Source organism: Pinus tabuliformis, chromosome 5_2, assembly GCF_031772625.1.
Source record: "Pinus tabuliformis cultivar Carrire ecotype Pingquan chromosome 5_2, CPIR1, whole genome shotgun sequence".
Classification (NCBI taxonomy): Eukaryota; Viridiplantae; Streptophyta; class Pinopsida; order Pinales; family Pinaceae; genus Pinus; species Pinus tabuliformis.
The window spans coordinates 637010686-637025841 of NC_142306.1; the positions used below are offsets into that span (position 1 = coordinate 637010686).

The 15156-nt window shown below is 39.1% G+C and overlaps 1 protein-coding gene across 1 annotated transcript; it reads right to left on the bottom strand.

The window, feature by feature from the left end:
• Positions 1-429: 429 nt before the first annotated feature.
• On the bottom strand, positions 430-7079 carry LOC149160667 (uncharacterized). Its single transcript, XM_089434679.1, has 4 exons — positions 6021-7079; positions 3228-4329; positions 2819-3103; positions 430-2715 (listed from the first exon to the last, which is right to left on the bottom strand). Exons 1-4 carry the CDS (start codon positions 6776-6778, stop codon positions 430-432), a joined length of 4431 nt encoding a protein of 1476 aa, XP_089290805.1. The 5' UTR covers positions 6779-7079.
• Between the last annotated feature and the right edge of the window lie 8077 nt (positions 7080-15156).

Here is a 15156-nt window from a genome sequence, read left to right on the forward strand (position 1 = left end):
TTGAAAGATATATTTACATAAACGGAGAGCTGATAAACTACCGCTATCCAGGGCCGCCGTCGTCATCTGCTCCTCTTCTTTCTCGTCGGGGTCGTAAGTCTCCAACGGGGTCTTCAATATCTTCAAAGATCTCAAAATTGGCCGTAATGTGTCCATGGATATCACAGTTTCAAGACATGGCAGCTCCTCAACTTCCAGGGCGCAACATCCCCTTATGTCCAGCCGATCAAGTTGTGCAAGACCACACAGCCCTCCTACTTTCCTCAATGCACCACAACCCCTCAAATCTAGATGTTTTAGGGTGGTTGGCAATGCTCCAACCTCCACCAGATCATTACACCACCTGATCTTCAGTTCCTCAAGGTTGGGACCGACACCTGCAGGGAAGGACACCTCCGATATTTCTGTGAGGTACAGATGAACTACCATTCAAGAAGAATCCAATTCCCTCCCTTGGGAAGTCTCTGTTAACTCAACAGATGGTTCTCCTTGTCCTTCAACCTTCTTCTTGAATGGTAGTTCGCGTAATGGACAACCGCGTACTCTTAAAATTTCCAGATTGTTCAGCTGCATGACAGAGTCTGGTAAATATTGTATTCCACATTTTGAAATCTCCATATTTCTCATCTGACTGCACTGTCCGATTGAATCGGGCAGACATTTCAATTTCCGGCATCCATGGAGCAGCAAATCTTTCAAATTCTCTAGGGAACCGAGCCATGGTGGAAGCACTTTCAACAGCGGGCTTCCTAAGATCAGAACTTCCAAATTGTTTAGGCATACAGTAGGCGCACTGGGCAACTCTCTTATGTTGGTACTCAACAAATTTAACCTTTTCAAGGACCATTGTTGTAGCACCCGGAGAGGTAATACTTCTATTTGGAGACAACCTGAGAGATCTAAGCATTTCAGCGTGGTGATGTTACCAAGCGTTTCATTGGAGAGGATCAACCTGCTACAACAACCCAAATGGAGATGCCTCAGTCGCAGTAGATTCTCTATGGAATCTGGAAGCGCCTCAAAACTTATACAGTTGCTCAGACTGATAGTATGAACGTTTGATAAATTCTCGGAGAAATTTGGAAGTCTCTTCAAATTTACACACCCTGACAGATCGATTTTCTGAAGGTTCATTAAAGCCCCGATGGCGTTTGGAAGCACCTCCAAACTTCTACAACCCCGCAGATTGATCTTTTGGAGATTCCTTAAATTCTCTATGGAATCTGGAAGCGCCTCCAAACTTTCACAGCGCCTCAGACTGATAGTATTAACGTTTGATAAATTCTCGGAGAAATTTGGAAGTCTCTTCAAATTCACACACCCTGACAGATCGATTTTCTGAATGTTCATTAAAGCCCAGATGGCGTTTGGAAGCACCTCCAAACTTGTACAACCCTCCAGATCGATCTTTCGGAGATTCCTTAAATTCTCTATGGAATCTGGAAGCGCCTCCAAACTTTCACAGCCCCTCAGACTGATAGTATGAACGTTTGATAAATTCTCGGAGAAATTTGGAAGTCTCTTCAAATTTACACACCCTGACAGATCGATTTTCTGAAGGTTCATTAAAGCCCCGATGGCGTTTGGAAGCACCTCCAAACTTGTACAACCCCGCAGATTGATGTTTTGGAGATTCCTTAAATTCTCTATGGAATCTGGAAGCGCCTCTAAAATTTCACAGCCCCTCAGACTGATAGTATGAACGTTTGATAAATTCTCGGAGAAATTTGGAAGTCTCTTCAAATTTACACACCGTGACAGATCGATTTTCTGAAGGTTCATTAAAGCCCCGATGGCGTTTGGAAGCACCTCCAAACTTATACAACCCTCCAGATCGATCTTTCGGAGATTCCTTAAATTCTCTATGGAATCTGGAAGCGCCTCCAAACTTTTACAGCCCGTCAGACTGATACTATGAACATTTGATAAATTCTCGGGGAAATTTGGAAGTCTCTTCAAATTTACATACCCTGACAGATCGATTTCCTGAAGGTTCATTAAAGCCCAGATGGCGTTTGGAAGCACCTCCAAACTTGTACAACCCCGCAGATTGATGTTTTGGAGATTCCTTAAATTCTCTATGGAATCTGGAAGCGCCTCCAAACTTTCACAGCCCCTCAGACTGATAGTATGAACGTTTGATAAATTCTCGGAGAAATTTGGAAGTCTCTTCAAATTTACACACCGTGACAGATTGATTTTCTGAAGGTTCATTAAAGCCCCGATGGCGTTGGGAAGCAACTCCAAACTTATACAACCCTCCATATCGATCTCTCGGAGATTCCTTAAATTCTCTATGGAATCTGGAAGCGCCTCCAATCTTTTACAGCCCCGCAGACTGATAGTATGAACGTTTGATAATTTCTCGGAGAAATTTGGAAGTCTCTTCAAATTTACACACCCTGACAGATCGATTGTCTGAAGGTTCATTAAAGCCCCGATGGCGTTTGGAAGCACCTCCAAACTTGTACAACCCCGCAGATGGATGTCTTGGAGATTCCTTAAATTCTCTATGGAATCTGGAAGCGCCTCCAAACTTTTACAGCGCCAAAGACTGATCTTTTGGAGATTCGTTAAAGTCCCGAAAGCATTTGGAAGGGCCTTAAAAGTACAGCGGATGAGACTGATCTTTTGGAGGTACGGCAGGTGACATAAAGAGTTTGGAAACTCTAAAAGTGGAGCTGAAATATGTAACTCCCGCAACTGCAGGGGTCGCTGCAAAGTTGACGTTTCAATCTTAAGAAAGATAAGACATAACATCATGATTCTCATCTATTCAAAATTAGAAATTAAGTTCATCTACATCCTACTCACATACCTGAGATTCCAATCTTTCCAATCTCTTCCCCCACACTCCTAAATATCTTAAATCGCCCATTGGGATACAGGAGGGTAGGGAAGAGCACGGACAATCAATCCAGCGGAGCCATCTGAGATTTGGTGGCCGCACTTTAGTCAATATGCCTTCAACAAAATCTCCCCAACCTTGAAGAAGTTGCAATTTACTGATTCCGAATACCTTATCACTGAAACTTTCCTCCTCCCAATGATCTGTTTCCCTGGGCCCCGACCGAGCCATTATAATTCCGCGCGTTTCTATTACCTGTTTGTAACATAAAAACAAAAATGGATTACAACACATCACGCTTCAGAAAAAAAATTTGGATTAAAAAATCTTTGAAAATTGTTGACACAAATACAAAGGTTGCGATGATTAAAGCACTTACAGATAATGATGATTGCTCCAGCAGATCATAGACGTCTTTCGGCGTCGCACGCCAGAGACGACGAGGCAATGATGGATCCTGAGCAATACTTCTCCCCAAGTTTCGCAGGTGATCGTGCATTGTTATCCCATTGTACTCATCCACATCAACAAGACATTTATTCTGCAAATTTCGAAACCCCATGGAACCTTGCCACTCTGACCAACGCCATATTTCAATCCACTCATCCTTATCTTTTCCTAAAGAAAAACAAGCGATATCTAAAAATATTTGCTGCTCCTCTTGACTCAGTGAATCGTAACTTATTTTAAGTCTTTTCTGTATGTCATCAGGTAGCTTTTGAAGTCCATTCAGTTGCTCTTCCCAGCGGGATCTGTCGTCATCTTGACAGAGTAGAGCCCCAAACACTTGCAATGACAGAGGCAATCCGCCGCAGGCGTCTAGAAACCCATCTACAAGGTCTACAAATTTTGGTGGTGGATGTGGCCGAGAGAAGGCATGCGAACAGAAAAGTTCTTTAGAGTTTGGTCGATTGAGGCCCTTGAGCTGATAAATTGAAGGACATGCACTTTGAAAGACATGTTTGTCACGAGAAGTGACCAAAATCAAACTCCTGGGGTGAAGGACACTCTTCACAGGCAAGAACGCATCCAGTTGATAGCGATGATCAACATCGTCTAATATTATTAGGGCCTCGCAAGATTTGAGATTATTTTCAAGTATTCCTACACCTTCTTCCCAACTATCAATTGAGACATCTCTGCCTACTAAGTCCTTAATGAGCTTCTTCTGCAAAGAATTTAAGGACTTTTGTGCTGCACTTTCCCTTACATCAAACAGAAAAGAAGAACCATTATAATTTGATCTCTTCCTGTTGAAAAATTCTTTTGCGAGCGTCGATTTACCAATCCCGCCTGAACCTACAATCCCCACAACTTTGGCCTCCAGCGTGTTCTGCCCCTCCAGCTGAGATAGGGTTGTGCTTTCAAAATCTTCAATTTTTTCCTGCAGACCAATTTTATACTTGGCCACAAACAACGGTGGTTTTGGAACATCTTTCAAAACTCTTTGCACCACCTTATCCACCAGCTCCACCTCGTCCCTGAATATTCAAATTCAGAGAAAGGTAAAATAACTAGTGTAAACAGGCCAACCTAAGTTGGTTATGTACCTATCAATTAAAATTTTACTTACTAGTATAATGTTGGTGTACATGCACTTAGACTAGCTGTGTTGGTGTACATGCACCTAGATTAGCTCCAGTTAACTTATTGCTTGCATGTGACACATGTACACATTAACATAAGATAAAGCACACTTAGCTTTAGTTACATTTAGTTATTGCATGTACAACTAAGCTTAACTTAGTTGCTTTTATGTATTTATTCTAAAACTAATATTGTAGAATTAATTTCATTCTTTTCTCAATTCTTGCTCGCTTCCTTCCTTCTCTTGCAAGCTTGTTTATTGTTTTGCAGATCTAGATCTGTGTATCTCAAAAATCTTACATGGTATCACAGCTCAGGGATTTGTAATCAGTGCACAAGCAATTTTATTTGCAGGTTCAGAAGATTGAAGCAACAACAAAGAATGGAGTCTAAATTGGAGTTTCCACAATCGGCAATTCTCACTCCATATAATTATTTCGAATGGAAACCAAAGATTCAACTTCATCTCAGAAGTAAAGGCTTATTTCGAATAACCATGGAAACAGAAGTTGAACCAACATCGGCAATGGGAAAACGAGGCTAGTGTCAAAGGCGCAGGAGCGAGGGCAGCAGATTCTCGAGCAATAGCAAGAGAACGCACGAGGGAACGGGCTAAAGAACGAACTCAAGAACGATCAGATGGAGTTGCCAAGGCTCAAACTTATCTTCGTCCTCGAAGCCAGCTGTTTTCTTTAAATCCGGCATCTACAAGCCCTACTGTGCCTAATTACCACCTGAAAAATGGGCCGGCGTCGGAAAACTTGGGAACGGGCTCCAACGCGGCTAATCCACAAATGGGTATGCGCAGCAATAACAATATAAGTAGTACTTCATCGGATTCGATCTCGAGAACTTTCAATCTTGAGGCCTTACAGCAGCAGCCATTTTATCAATACTTATTTTCGCATACAAACAATCAAGTTGCCTTACATAATTACTCTACAGTGACAGTTCGATGGAGCAGACGGCGCCCTATGCAGCAGCGCCCGCTAACAGCGAAGCAGCCCAGAATTTATGCATTGTATATGGGTACCTAAAATGGCCTGTTGCCGAACTCATTCATTTTGCATCACACTCACCTAAGTTATGCTTAAGGGGGTGTTGGTGTACATGCACCTAGATTAGCTCCAGTTAACTTATTGCTTGCATGTGGCACATGTACACATTAACATAAGATAAAGCACACTTAGCTTTAGTTAGCTTTAGTTATTGCATGTACAACTAAGCTTAACTTAGTTGCTTTTATGTATTTATTCTAAAACTAATATTGTAGAATTAATTTCATTCTTTTCTTAATTTTTGCTAGCTTCCTTCCTTCTCTTACAAGCTTGTTTATTGTTTTGCAGATCTAGATCTATGTATCTCAAAAATCTTACATATAGATCTAGATCCATCTCCATCTTCTCCATCTTAATTACTGACCTTAAATTTTTTTTATTTCTTTTTCGCTGAAATGAGAAAAATTTCACTAGACTGTAAAATGTGCCTCTGGCTCAACCAATTCAATCAACTCAATTTAAGGAAAAAATAACATAAATTTGCGAATTAATATGTAGCACAGATTGGGATAGTGAAAGATGCTCACCCATTGCACGCCTCTAGCTCGAAGCCGCTTATATCTGCAACATCAGAAAGAGCCTTCTTCCATTTCTCGATTGTTTCCAAATTATATCGTTCCTTGTGTTTTAGCATGGCATTAGCATACGCTCCTCTGTCTGTCCGCCTGAGCTCAGAAGGTTTAACTTCGTAAAACACGGGAAGAATTGTAGCCCTCTGACTTATTGTATCCCTCCGCGTCGTTTCGAGCATGTGGACGAGCTCGTCCAGGCACCACTTAGATTCTGCATAGGTTTTAGAGAAAATCGCGATCTGGACAGAAGCGCTTTGAATGGCTGCTTCTATCTGAGAAAGAATGAGGTGTCCAGGCTCCAATTCCGGCTGGTCAAGAAAGACCTGCAATCCTCTGGATTTAAGTTCACGGTAGAGAAAGCTAGCAAATGATTTCTTAACGTCGGGACCCCTATGGTTGATGAACACTTGATAAGGGCCATTAGGAGTCGATGCAGAAGAGGAGGATGAAGAAGATGCAGAAGCAGTAGCAGAAACAGAAGCAGTAGCAGAAACAGTAGCAGAAACAGAAGCAGTAGCAGAAGATGCTTTTATCTGAGAATGAATGATGTGTCCAGGCTCCAATTCCTGCTGGTCAAGCAGGACCTGCAATCCTCTGGATTTAATAGCAAATGATTTCTGAACGTCAGGCCCCCTAGGAGTCAACGCAGAAGAAGAGGATGAAGAAGATGCAGAAGCAGATGTATCACGCTGAGTGGATGTGGGTTGTCCCATTGGAATTTGGATGAACAGATAGCAATACTGTAACAAGTGGTGATTAATGGAAACCAAGATTGAAGCTCTGAAAGGTAGTATGGACCAGAGGAAACAGAGCACAAGATTGAGGCTTCGGCTTTAAATGAAGACCAATACCCACTATCATCCAATTTTTTGACACTTCGTGCACGCGTTTAGCACTATTGTTCTTGAGCAGTCCGCGTTGATTCGCAGTTGCTGAACACCATGTGCCCCTTTGGGTCCCCACTTTTAAAAGTGAAGATGCCAAATGATTGTTCCGCGCTCCTCCTCTGTGCCAACCCACATTTTCTTTTTCCACTGAAAGTAACAAAATATATATTATATCGCGCTCCTTCTCTCTGCCAACCCACCCTTTTCTTTTCCACTGAGTAACAAAACATATATTATTCCACAGCTCTCTATCACACAAAAGTTTTAGCACTACCTATTGCCCTTGATCATGCAAAAGGGACCTGTAAAAATATTGTTATTAATATAATTTAAAAATGTGGACTCGAGGGAGTCAATGAGTAGAGTATCAACTCAAAATTGCAACTATCTGGTAAATATGTAGGAAGAACATTCTTTTAACTTTGTCTTATAAAAAATGAATTTTTACTAAAACATTTTCATTATGAAATTGTTTCATTTGTAAAAATGTTTCCAATAAAAACGGTCTTTGAAATATTGTTATGGATATAAGAGATTTAAATATTGATTTTTAATTTGGAATTTATATCTATATAAAACATTTTCATGATGAACTTGTTTCAAGTTTAAAAACATTTTTATGATGAACTTGTTTCAAGTTTAAAAACGATTGCAACAAACATTGTTTTATAAGTATTATCATGGATATAATGGATTCAAATATTGATCTCTAATTTGGAATTTAAATTTATACCAAACATTTTCATGATGAAATTTTTTCAAGTTGAAAAAATGTCTGCAACAATAAACATTGTTTTAGAGATATTGTTGTGGATAAATGGGACTCCATATTAATCTTTAAATCGAATGAAATGTCTAAAGGTCATGTTTTTAGTGTTGGAAATACTGAGAAGGGGTGAATCAATATATCTTAGCAATTAGAAATTTATTAATCTTTTCAAAGCATTAGTTGATCCAAACTATTAGCAATTTATTAATATTTTCAAAGCATTAGTTAATCTAATTTATTTATCTTTTCAAAGGCTCATGAAGCAGTTTTTCCAAACCAGTGTGCCAAGTTGTTGATATTGCTGCAAGTACCTAGTACTAAGGTCTGATGATAACTTTGTCCTAGATACCTTAGATCATCCCTATGACCTGCTTGTAATGCTCTTAAACTCTATCCAAGGAGGGCCACTAGCATATGTTTTATATTTGCTCAAATAATCAAAGTATTGGTGCCATATAAAATCACTGATGTGTCATCACCTACTGTTGACATGTAAGGATGTCGTCACAATCCCATTATGATATAAAACATGTCACTGTTACATAAACAATATATTCAATATTGTCAAGTCACTGTTAAAATTCTCAAGACTATTGCATCATAGACAAGGTTATTATTATTTCAAGGTTCTATTTTTATCATTGTATATAGATGGAACCTTCGACTGCTCTTACTTTAGAATACCAATATTTATTGGCACATCAAATCAAGTCACACACTATCTCACTGAGCACTTAATACTTCAATGTCTTCCTTATATGTTTCACACAAGGAGGTGACAAGATGCCAATAAGATGATGACAGTTTGAGACCCTTACTGTTGTAATGATTTTATCACTTCAAGCTTCAAATATAGACAATAGAACCAAGTCTCTAGTTGAAAGATGGCTCATATGACATTCTCCTCAACGTCAATCAACTCTCATTGAATATTGTTACCAAGCTAGTTGTATAGGTCGACTTACTTAAAGGTATTACACACATTTATGAATAATTATGAATATAATCAAGAATAGGGTCACTAATATAACAATTCTACCTCAAAATAGTTCATAACTTAATGACTCTTGGTCCTGAAATGATGCTTAGGTCTGTAACACTGAGGATGTGAAATATGTAATTGACTCACTATAGCTAAGGGTCGAAAATAACTATAGTTGTTTCCAAATCAAAACAAAACATCGTTACATGTCTGAAACTAAAAACATAGTCTTGTAATGGTTACTATCAAGGTCGAGGCACTAAAGAGAAGCACAAAATTGAAGGATGAAGAACTGTAGTGATTTCACTTGTTTAAGACCAAGATTTATTGGATGAAGGCCAAAATCCTGAACTATAGGACATACCCACTGTTATGTATTATTGTTTTTAGTCGAAGTTTTGAAATGATTAGACCATACAACATAAACAAAACTTGTGTATGGAGATGCCTTTATAGAACCGAAATACCCAACAGAATCCCTCACAAGTGATGTGCAAGCCTGGGCATAACAACCACAAGAGGCCAGAAGGATGAATAGATGATTTCTTAAGACAACATCAAGGTAAATTAGGTATGAGATAAGGCCAAAAATCTTGACTTGTGTTGCTCAAATATTGAGGCTAAGTTGGAGTAAGCAATATGTCTATCAATAACAAACAAAATCCCTTTCATTGTTCACAAGAGGAAGGTCTGAAACAACACAAAAGAAATTTTGTTGTCCTGAAATGGTGCCCTAATCAGTAATTAAATTGATGAGAACCTACAATCAAACATTCATGACAAACCTAAATTAATCCCCAACGAATAACCCAAAACCAAAGATAAAAGTATTCAAATGAAAACGTAAACAATCACAAATTGAAACCCTTCTGAAATGCTTCGTTGTCTTCCTTTGATGGCCAAGAATTTCAAAACTAAGAATAGGATAGGTCGTTGAGTTTAAATTACTTCGAGGTGAGGTATAAGTTCTCTTTTTATAGAGATGAAAAGGGCTTCTAAGGTAAACGTTGGAGGGGAATTTAGGAGGTTAAACACCTTGAATTGTTTTGACTTTTCTAATAGAATATTAATAATTAGTTATCTTAAGCCCTAAGCCAAGATGTTGTTGGCCTTATGTAGGAGGAATTTTAGGTTCAAGGGTGCGATAAATACATGATATAGTTACAAACACTAACAATACCCTTCTTTCTCTCCATGAAACATGACAAGAAACCCTCATGCTTGATATTAATTCCTAACAACCAATAAAAGCATGCCAAGTCACCATCCCTTGGGGTTTCAGCCCAGAAATTTGAGTTTTTATCTTCAAACTTGAATTCCTTTCAAACCAAGAGGCCTCTCAGGGCGTGCCACATACCAACGGAAATATCTTGATGAGGAGAATCCAATGATGGGGATGTCCAAGGTAAACCTAATGTTTTTTCATTTCAAAAACTTCTCACAAGTTTGAGTTATGCTCATTGACCATAGAACCCAAACCTAACTTAGGGTTTCCAACCATCCAAGTGGAGCTTCCAACTTGATGTAATCCATACAAAAATACGAAGCGTTCATTAATTGTTTGACATCAATGACCAGTGTTTAGTCAAAGTCAAATCTCAGGGTTGACATCAATGACAGTAAATTAATATTTTGTCGAAAAAAACCAAGGAATTGTTATTTTTTTTTTTAGAAAAAAATAACAATTCGATCAACATTAAAAGACTTTTAAAATATTGCAATAAAATCTTTATATCCATTCACATCAACTTTTTTTCATAATATTGTTCTCCATAATATTCTTTTAAATGAATGAGAGTTTATTGTGCATCCCAAAACTCTTGAAAGGTTAAAATAATTCCTTTATATTCCTTAGTACCAATTATTATCATTGCATCTTCAAAAGAAGAAGAAAACATTATGTTCAAGTAACCAAAAATTAATCCCCAATGGGGGTGTCACTAATGGCTCCTGTAATGACAGATTTAATCGATTAACATGCTAATGGTGAGAGTGGAGAGCAAGTTGGCGGTCTTCGAAACATGTGCCACACCCTACACATGTTTATTCACTTGTTGTTGCGTGTCATGAACGTCGTTCCCAGAGCTGGGGTCACCAACACAAGTCCACTTGTGTTAAATGCAGGGAGGTAGTTGCACACTAGAGGAGGTACGATGCATTTTTTCACATTGATGCTTATCATTCTACAATTGATATGAACCAGGTTTCTCAGGGTGGATTGGCCCTTGTCTTGGGAGAACCTAACAGATGGTTCTGTGAGATCATTGATGAGCGCATGATCTATGGGAGGAATGTTTGCTTTAAAATTTGTTCCAGGCCTTACACATGTCCATTCCTAGACATCACATATTTTGGTAAATTCTTTCAAGCATTGGTTCATGAAACGTAATCCTCCCGCTATAAATGCATGGGTTATTTACTAGGGTGTCGATTGGGTAGCATTAGTTGGGGTGGTGGAGAGAGTCTCTCTTCATCGATTTGTTCCAGGTCCTTATTTGTGGTACTATCTAGATGTGGAGGATGTCTGTTTCCTCTCCTTGGTCAATTTCCCATTAGCTCTTGTTCTGGTGTCAAGACGACATACATTTGCATCTTATCCTTCAATTTTGGGAGCATTGATGGGGGTCAATGTTTTTCATATTGTTTTTACATAAAACATAGATTGTTCTAGCCTTTGAATTGGTCGTAGTTCTACCCACCTCAATGGTCCAAGGTACTGACCCCATATGTATTTTTTTAAATAGCCTGGTTTTGGTTTTTGGTGTCTGGTATCTACACAATTTCTCTATATGGACTTAAAGGTGCTAATTTCCCTTCCAATTTTGTAAGTTGTCATGTGTTTTGGGTTTCCTCTTCCATTTGTATATTTCAAGTTAAGTTTATTTATGTGTTTGGAATTCGGGGTGTATTAGGGTTCTGAGGACATTCCTTATTTGTGTTTGTGGTTTACTTAACCTTGAGTCAGTTATGCCTTTATTTAAAACCACTAGTATCAGTTTATATAATAGGGAGCCTATACATAGGCAGTTGGGCCTGTCTCCAACGCTTTGTTAAATTCCTTCAAGTGTATAGATTTAGAGACAACGTTCTTGTAACACCCTCCTCCCACATCTACCCAAGTAACCAGCCAACCATGGTAACATGCAACGAGAGGATACTATGGTTAGATTCAACCTCCTATGTGACCTTAAGGAAATAGAAACAATGGAAACACAATACACAAAGCTTCCACATCAACTACAAGACCCCTGAGGATCATGTCAATACATCAGGCAACTTTCCCCTTGGTCCCGTTGAATGTTTTGGTCACTTATCCTCTAGTCGCTCTCATGTTATAGGCATAAAAATGTCCAAGGACCTCCACTCGCTCTCACAAGCTTGCCTGCCAACGTCCAAGGACCAAATTTTCCAGTCTTGTGCCAACGACCCTGGGATTTGAGCCACCTTTTCAAGCTCATAGCCCAAGTCACTGCCCAAAATGGAATGACATCTTAAAAGCATTAAAATACCAGGGAAACAATGTTGCAAAAGCAATTAGTTAAACAAGACCTTAACCAAACCCCTACTAGCCATGATAGACATTTCGTCAAACATATCATCAACATGTAATCTACAGGTGTAAACAACATAATTAAGTATAGGTATCTCATAATTATATGAGAATTGATATGAGCCATTGTTCCCTCATGCCATTTGTTGCATTATCATCTATTGGGTCATACATACATTGTCCTTTCATTTACAAGTAAAAACATGATGAGAACCATACATAGTTGTTGTCATAAAACATACATATAACCAACATAGTAACAACAGAAATACCTTAGATATAACAACCATAGATTCCACATATAAACCAATACATTTACACACGAAAATCAAGGGAGTGAATTTCTCATTAATAAATGCATAAACCACGTTCCACCCGACCATAGATTGGTTGAGCTAAGTCTCTCTTTAGCCAATCACCCCCATGTCATATTCCAAGCATGAATGTGGGACCAAATAGAACACACCAAAAAGAACCAAACAAGCATGGATGCCACTAGAATTATCCACCTACCACCATGAGGAATTTGAGTGCCTCCTAGTCTCTTAGGCTTTAACATAATCCGCAGTTTGATCTAGGGATCACTAGGACCTACACTGAGACCCACTCTCTAGGATTTACTATACATCCCATCCCAGGACTACTAGGCACAACGGGGAGCAATCCACCTGTTGAATTTACCATATATCCTGCCATTCAGTGGAAAGGATTCCTAAGCCCACTGAGGCACACAATCCTGGCTTTACTGCAACACACAGTCTGGCTGACGGGTTATTAGGCCAATGGCTCTACGTGATCCACAAGCTGGTTCAGGGACCACTAGGCCATGTGTTTGTCATTTCGGAGGTCCACCCCACTTAGGTTCGAATCCATCTCACAATCTAGCTCAACCGAAGTATGAGAACCCATCTCATCAAGGCTATCAGGAAATGACAAGGCTAGGATGAAGAACATTGTCACACCTGGCAAAACCCATGCCATGATAGAAAAGAACCACATGCAATACCATGCATGCCAAATCTAGCAAGGAAAATAATATGCAAATAGATAACTGCAATGAATCCTGTTGTAGACACTTGATCCTAACTTTCCTTTGCTCAATCTTTGTTTCCTCTTTCCTTCTTTGCCTTTCTTGCTCCAATGCCAAAGTGCTCCAAGAAAACTCTAAGTATCCAAGAGTGAGAGAGAGAGAGAGAGAGAGAGAGATAATAATGAGAGAGATCTAAAACTAAACTGACAAAAGGTTACCCACTGATCCTCAGAAGCCTTTTTATGAATGAGGCCTCTATTTTCTTCATTTTCCTCCTCATATGCAATTTGTGACCTTTCACCTCATTTTCTCCTAGTTTCCATTATTTTCATAAATAATTGTGCAAAAAAGAACATTTTTCCTTTCCAAATGCTTAGTCATTGCCTTTGCCAATTTCCTTAGCCATAATAAACCAAACGAACAACCCCTAGGATGTCTTGCCCAACATTTAGCCTAGAATAAGTGTCCCATCAATCATGGTTATTATTTTTAACTTTTATTACATGGAAATTTCACCAGGGTTGTTGCAAGACCCTCCTCCTTGGGGGACACCGTCCTTGGTGTTCAATCACACATATACTTCAGAAAAACCACTAGAAGGAAGACATAATTCTCATGGAGCTTTATAACATAGCTCGATGCAGTATTTACAATGATCACCTTATTGAATACCAACCCGCATGACATCATAAAACCATGATAACATAACAACATGGTAGCATAGTAACATGTCAACATAACAACATGACCATCATAATGACATAACACCCATGCCGCTTATTGGAGCTCTATGACTTAGCTTATGGCGATATTTACATCTATCTACATATGTACATATAGCAATATCACCAAAACATATACCAAGATACCATATCAAAACATATGCCAAAACACCATATCAAAGCATATACCAAAACACCATATCAAAGCATATACCAAAGCAGCATATAAAAACTGCTTTGCCTCAATCAGAAAACAAGGAAGGATACATAGCCGGCATCTGATCCGTGATCTCCCATGTAGCCTCAATGGGCCTAAAGTGCTTCCATTGCGCTTTAACTTGCTCTATTTCTCAGTTATGGAGCATGAGCACATTTTTCTGTAATATACACTTAGGCTCTAGTTGGAATTCTCCATCTGGTTTCACTTGCAATACAAACCAGTCAATCACATAATCAACATCCTTAACATACTTCTTAAGAAATTATACATGGAAAACATCATGGAATTTCATTATCGTAGGTAGTGCAAGTCGATAGGCTACTAGCCTAATTCTCTTAACAATATTGAAGGGTCCACAAAACCATGGTGCCATCTTGGCACATGATCCAATCCATAAGGATCTCTTGTTCAATTTGATGCACAAGTACACATGTTCCCCAACCTAGAACTCCTTGAATGACCCGTTTCGATGTGCATAACTCTTCTACCTATCCTGTGTTGCCTTTAGATTTTTCTTGATCACCTGCATTTCCTGCTCCATGTCTACCAACATATCTGGTCCAATCAACACTATGTTCACTAGATCACTCTAGCTGCTAGGAGTATTACAACTTCGTCCATACAATGCCTCAAAAAGTCTCATCCTCAATGACTCCTGATACCCATTTTTGTATGTGAACTCAACCAAGGGAAGGTATTCCTCCCACTTCTGTTGTTGATGCATCACATACATCCTTAACATGGCCTCCAATATCCTCTTGACGCTCTTTGTCTATCCATTTGTCTACGGATGATAAGATGTACTGAGGGCTAACTCCATGCCAAAACCTGCAAACAACGCCTTCCAAAACTTGGAAGTGAACTTTGCATCTCTGTCTAACACAATCTTCTTTGGAACACCAAGTAATCTGACCACATCTCTGATGAATAC